Source organism: Manacus candei, unplaced genomic scaffold, assembly GCF_025592945.1.
Source record: "Manacus candei isolate 608988 ecotype Guabito, Panama unplaced genomic scaffold, ASM2559294v1 h1tg000015l, whole genome shotgun sequence".
In the NCBI taxonomy this organism is placed as follows: Eukaryota; Metazoa; Chordata; class Aves; order Passeriformes; family Pipridae; genus Manacus; species Manacus candei.
In genome coordinates, this window is record NW_026138063.1 from 21,397,127 (window position 1) to 21,402,824 (window position 5,698).

General features: G+C 57.7%; 1 protein-coding gene across 1 annotated transcript; it reads left to right on the forward strand.

Annotated features, from left to right (window-relative positions):
• The first annotated feature begins 744 nt into the window (after positions 1–744).
• On the forward strand, positions 745–2,581 carry SOX14 (SRY-box transcription factor 14). Its single transcript, XM_051781819.1, has one exon. It carries the CDS (start codon positions 855–857, stop codon positions 1,575–1,577), a length of 723 nt encoding a protein of 240 aa, XP_051637779.1. The 5' UTR covers positions 745–854; the 3' UTR covers positions 1,578–2,581.
• Positions 2,582–5,698: the final 3,117 nt, after the last annotated feature.

Consider the following 5,698-nt stretch of genomic DNA (forward strand, 5'->3'; position numbering starts at 1 on the left):
GGCAGGCAATTATTCAAAGCAAGCCGGGACGCGGGCCGGCTCCCGGGGTTAAGCGGGGCTGCGGAGCGGGGAAAGCGGGGGTTGGGGGAGCGGGAGAGCGGCCGGGAGCGCGGGGAAGGCGGGGGGGAAGCGGCAGAGCAGCAGCGCTCGCAGCCCCGACGGCGGCGGCGGCAGAGCCTGGAGGGCGCCGGGACCGGCCCCGCTCCGCGCACCCCCGGCACGGGGGAGGACGAGGAGCACGGGGACGACCCCCTTCGCCTTCCCCCTTCCTCCACAGCTGCTCTTAGCGCAGCAACTCACAAAAGCCTTCCTTTTAATCCGCGCGTTGGCAGAGGGTGGGGGGGGGTCCTCCCGTCCCCTCCTTCCTCCCTTCCTCCTCCTCCCCGCGCCGTCCCCTCCCCTCCTCTTCCTCTCGCCCTTCCTCTCTCCCTCTCTTTTTAAGCGGGCCCCCTCCGCGCTGATTGGGCGCCCGGCCGCGCTGTGACCGCCCTGCCGCTATGTCAGCCTGCCCGCCGCAGCCCCGCGCCTTTGAACTGCCCCGCACGGCCCCGCGTCCCCACGGCCGGCCCGCAGCAGCGCCCGGCGGCTCGCCGCCCGCCTAGCCGCCCGCCGGGCCCCGCGGGCCGCGCTCCGCTCCGCGCCCCGCTCCGCGCCCCGCCCCGGCACGGCTCCCGCCGGGGACGGCCTTGGCGGAGGACCTGTGATGATCAGCTGAGCCCGCTCCTCCCGCTCCTCCGGCTCCTTCGGCCTCCTCCTCTCCTTCCTCCTCCTCCTCCTCCTCCCGCCGCCGTCCGGAGCCCCGCACGGCCGCGCCGCGCCCCGCACCGCCGCCCGCCCGCCCGCCCGGCCGAAGCATGTCCAAGCCCAGCGACCACATCAAGCGCCCCATGAACGCCTTCATGGTGTGGTCCCGCGGCCAACGGCGCAAGATGGCCCAGGAGAACCCCAAAATGCACAACTCGGAGATTAGCAAGCGGCTGGGCGCGGAGTGGAAGTTGCTCTCCGAGGCGGAGAAGCGCCCCTACATCGACGAGGCCAAGCGGCTGCGGGCGCAGCACATGAAGGAGCATCCCGACTACAAGTACCGGCCCCGGCGCAAGCCCAAGAACCTGCTGAAAAAGGACAGGTATGTCTTCCCTTTGCCTTACCTCGGGGAAACCGATCCCTTAAAGGCTGCCGGGCTTCCCGTGGGGGCCACTGACTCGCTGCTGAGCTCCCCGGAGAAGGCCAGGGCTTTCCTGCCTCCCACCTCAGCACCTTACTCCTTACTTGACCCCAGCCAGTTCAGCTCCAGCGCCATTCAGAAGATGACTGAGGTTCCTCACACCTTAGCCACCAGCACCCTGCCCTACGCCTCCACCTTGGGATACCAGAACGGGGCGTTCGGCAGCTTGAGCTGCCCCAGCCAACACACCCACACTCACCCCTCGCCAACTAACCCGGGCTATGTCGTGCCGTGTAACTGTACCGCTTGGTCGGCTTCCAGTTTGCAACCTCCGGTTGCCTACATATTATTCCCGGGCATGACCAAGACTGGGATAGACCCCTATTCTTCAGCACACGCGACTGCCATGTAACACCCACCCACCCGCACCCCACGGGCGTGTGCCTGCGCGTGTCCCCCGCCCCGGGTGGCGGCCGGAACTGGGATTCCTTCGTGTGTGCATGTACATAAAACCTGCAGGAGCAAAAGGCCACCCGACCCAGGACTCTGCCGCCCGCCGCCGGGCCGGGACAGACGCGGACGCTGCCTCGGAGATGCTCTCGCCTAAAACTCGCCCCGAGAGCTGGCCCCGGGCTCGGGGGGGGGATCTGCAATCGCGGGGGCAGATAGGAGCCCGGCACTTGTAAGAGTTGTAAATGTGTTTAAAAACAAAAAAAGGAAAAGCGAAGCTTGAACTGCCCTTTCGGGACAAAGCGGGGGAGAAAAAGAGAAAAAGAAAAAAAAAGAGAGAGAGAGAGGCGGTTTCGATTTTTATTTATTCTCTTAATGTCTATGAGTTCTCCAGGGTCTCATGTCACTTGGACTTGACTTTGGGAAGTCCCGGTCTTACTCTGATTTTATTTTTTTTCCCTTGTTGTTTTCCTTTTGCACATTGAAAGACGAGATCAGCTGTGTTATATATATATAAATATATATATATTTTGCCACCACGCACTACTAGGTAAAATTGCTTTTCATGTCAGAAAAAGGCTCTTCAAAGTTAAAAAAGGAAAAAAAAAAAGAAAAAAAGAGGGGGAGAAACATTTATATTTAAAACATATGATAGTGTTTGCTTAATTTAAAACAGATAGTCCTTAAATTTGTGTGATCCAGTGAGACTAGATCTAAGTTTACTTTAGACAGAGCGTCAGGTATGAAGTCAGGCAGTAGAATTGTAAAAAAATTAATAATACTACTAATAATAATAATAATAATAACGAAAAACCGAATAAAAACGATGGCAATTTAAATAAGTTTTCACGATGTCTTGGGGGAAGAAGAAACAGAAACTAAGATGTATCCGGCAGGATTTTACCTCGTTAAACCTTTTCATTTGTTGAACAAAGACGTTTTGAATAAAGACAATCTGTCATCAAACGAGGCAACTGCGTGGTGTGAGTGCGGGGCCGCGGCCCCGCGTCCCGCACCGGGGGCTGCCCCCGGCTCTCCCCGCCCCGACCCCCGAGCGCAGCGGGTCGGGGCCGCTTTGGAGCCGAGCCGAGCCGAGCCGGGTCGGGCTCCTTTGGAGCCCGTCGGGGAAACGCGGCTGCGGGGAGAGAGAACTTGCGGAAGGCGGGGATGGAGCGGAGCAAAGCCCGGGGGCTCCGGGGGCTGCTCCCCCCCGGCCCTGACCCCCATCCCGTCGGGGAACGGGGGTTTGCCCAAGTTGCCTCCGCGGCGTTGAAGTTTTAGCGGTGCGAGGAAATATTTGGAGCGGAGAGGGGAGCGTTGGCGGTGCTGGAAGGGGGTGGTTTGGAATAAGCGTCTTGTCCGGCTCGATTAGTGATGTTTGGGGGGGCTCTTCCCTCTGCGGAGGGAGGGAATTGGGGGGCAGAGACGAGGGGAAGGAGGATGAGGCAGAGGATCCGTCTGGAGGGGCTGAATAGCCGGAGCGCGGCGTGTTTGGATGTGCTTTGCTCATTAAGTGCTCTTTGGAGACCGATGTTAGAATTAAACGGCGTAACACAATTAACATACATGGGGCTTGAATGGGAGGGTAAGCGGGGGAAGAATAGATAGATAAATAAATGAGAGATCAGGCGAAGGTAAACAAAAGGCGAGAGGAGAAAAGGGCTGAAAGGAGAGGTTAGAATGGCTGCTCCAGCCTCGTTTAGCATGACAAAACGGCTCTTACAAATGAGGACAATTAAAGGAGCTGGCTTGGGGAGGGCCCGGAGCCGCGGGACGATCCGCTGGGACGCGCGGGGCTGGCTGCGGCCGGCGTGGGGCGGCGCGGCGGCGGCGGGCGCTGATGTAACCCCAGCTGACAGGCGCTGTCAGCCCGGCTGATAACACCGATAGCTCAGTGTCCGCCGACATCCAGCCGCATTAGGCTGACAATGGGCGCGGGCAGAGCCGGGCGGGGGGAGCGCCGGCCCCGGCCCGCCGGGCCCCGCCGGGGATGGGGCAGAGCGGGGGCCCCGCGCTCCCACCGCGGCCCAGCTTTGGGGGACACCCTGAGCCGGGAGCCCCTCGGGGGGAGACGGGCTCGGGGGGGGCCGGGGCCTCGGGGCGACAGCGGGGCGAGGTGGCGAGACAGGAGCGACAGGGCTGGAAACTTTGGCAGGAATCTTTCCTTCGTACTTTCCCTCTTTCTTTCCCTCTCTTGCTTCTTTCCTCCTCTTTTCCTCTTATCCTTCCTTCCTTCCTCACTTCTTTTCTTCCTTCCTACCTACCTTTCTTCCTTCTTTTCTTGTCTTTATTTTTTAATCTTTTCTCCCTCTCTCATTTCCCCCCTTCTCTCTCTATCCCCTCTCTCTCTTTCCGTTCTCTTTCTCCCTCTCCCTTTTCCCCCGTTTATGTCTCTCTTTTCTTGCCCTCTATTCCGCTCCTCGTTCTCTTTTCCTCGCTCTCTTGCCGTCCCCCTCCCGTCCCTCTCCCCTGCCCCTGCGTTTCGTTCCCGTTCCCCGCGCCGTGTTATCCCTCCAACCCTCTCGCCGGGCTGCAGGTGTGTAGCTATTTAACTCGTGGAGATAAATAAATTAAATAATGATCTTGACACTGCAATGAACCGATTGCTGACTTTGATGTCAAAAGGAAACCAAAAACAGAAAGAAAGGGGGGGGAGAGAGAGAGAGAGAGAGAGAGGGGTGAAAAAAAAGCTATTCCCTCGAGGGGGAAATGCAGCTCCTTGTCAAACCTGTTTCCCCACAACTGTCTCCTTCTTTCAATAAAATCATTAAACAAAGGCCGCGGGGTTATGGGCACCACGCCTTGGGTGCGCGGCCGGGCGCTGTCCCGGGCCGGGCTGCGGGACCGCACCCGCGGAGCCGAGCGGGGCCGAGCGGGGCCCGGAGCTCCGCGGCCTCGGGCCCGAGTCGCTCCCGCCACCAGGCCCGCTCCCCCTCAGCTCCCCTCACCCCAATTCCCCTTTTTTCCATCTTTTCTTTTTTCTTTTCTTTCTTTTCTTTTCTTTTCTTTTCTTTTCTTTTCTTTTCTTTTCTTTTCTTTTCTTTTCTTTTCTTTTCTTTTCTTTTCTTTTCTTTTCTTTTCTTTTCTTTCTTTTCTTTCTCTTCTCTTCTCTTCTCTTCTCTTCTCTTCTCTTCTCTTCTCTTCTCTTCTCTTCTCTTCTCTTCTCTTCTCTTCTCTTCTCTTCTCTTCTCTTCTCTTCTCTTCTCTTCTCTTCTCTTCTCTTCTCTTCTCTTCTCTTCTCTTCTCTTCTCTTCTCTTCTCTTCTCTTCTCTTCTCTTCTCTTCTCTTCTCTTCTCTTCTCTTCTCTTCTCTTCTCTTCTCTTCTCTCCGTTTCGGCTCAGTGCTGCCTGCAGGACCACCAAGACACTTAAAATCACCCATCCGGGCCTTCCTTTAAACAAAATAACAAATAAGAGAGGAAGAGGAAAGAACTCGGGGAGGGGGCGAAGGGACCGGGAGAGCCCTCACTGGCGCCCAGGTGTAGCCGTGCGATCGCCAGGGAGCTCTGCTGCAGGAGAGACAAAGACAGAGGGGGAATTAAGTGATGTTAAAAAACTTTATTTTAAAGGACACATTAAGCCCACAGAAGTCTCTGAGAGATATTACTTATTTCTGCTTATTAGTGATAATAGCCCAGTAAATTTGCTATTGAGTGTATCAAAGGCATTCAAAGAGACTTTGAAACATCAAAAAGATTGCAATTCTGATTTTACGGTTTTATTCCAGGCCCGACCTCCTGGCTACGTTCCTTGATTGTAGTGTTTAAAAGTAAGCGGTGATCAGAAACACATCCTCCTCCTCCTCCTCCTCCTCCTCCTCCTCTGCTCCCGAGGCCCGACCGGCCGGGCCGGGCCGGGACCCCGCGGGGCCGCCGAGGGGCTGAGCCGGGAGCGGGTCCCGCGGGCAGGAGCGGCAGGAGGGTCCCCCCGCCGCGGCGTCCTCGCCTCCTCCCTCAGAAACCCTCATCCAATCGTTCAGAACGCTTAAAACTTAAAATATTGGGCTAAACCCAGCCCAGCCCGCGCTCCTCCCGGTCCCCTCGGGGGGCTGGAGGAGCCGGCGCCGCGGGAGGACGCGGGCTGA

Coding starts and splice junctions, on each gene's coding strand:
- SOX14 (XM_051781819.1), top strand. CDS start 855: ATGTCCAAGCCCAGCGACCACATCAAGCGCCCCATGAACGCCTTCATG.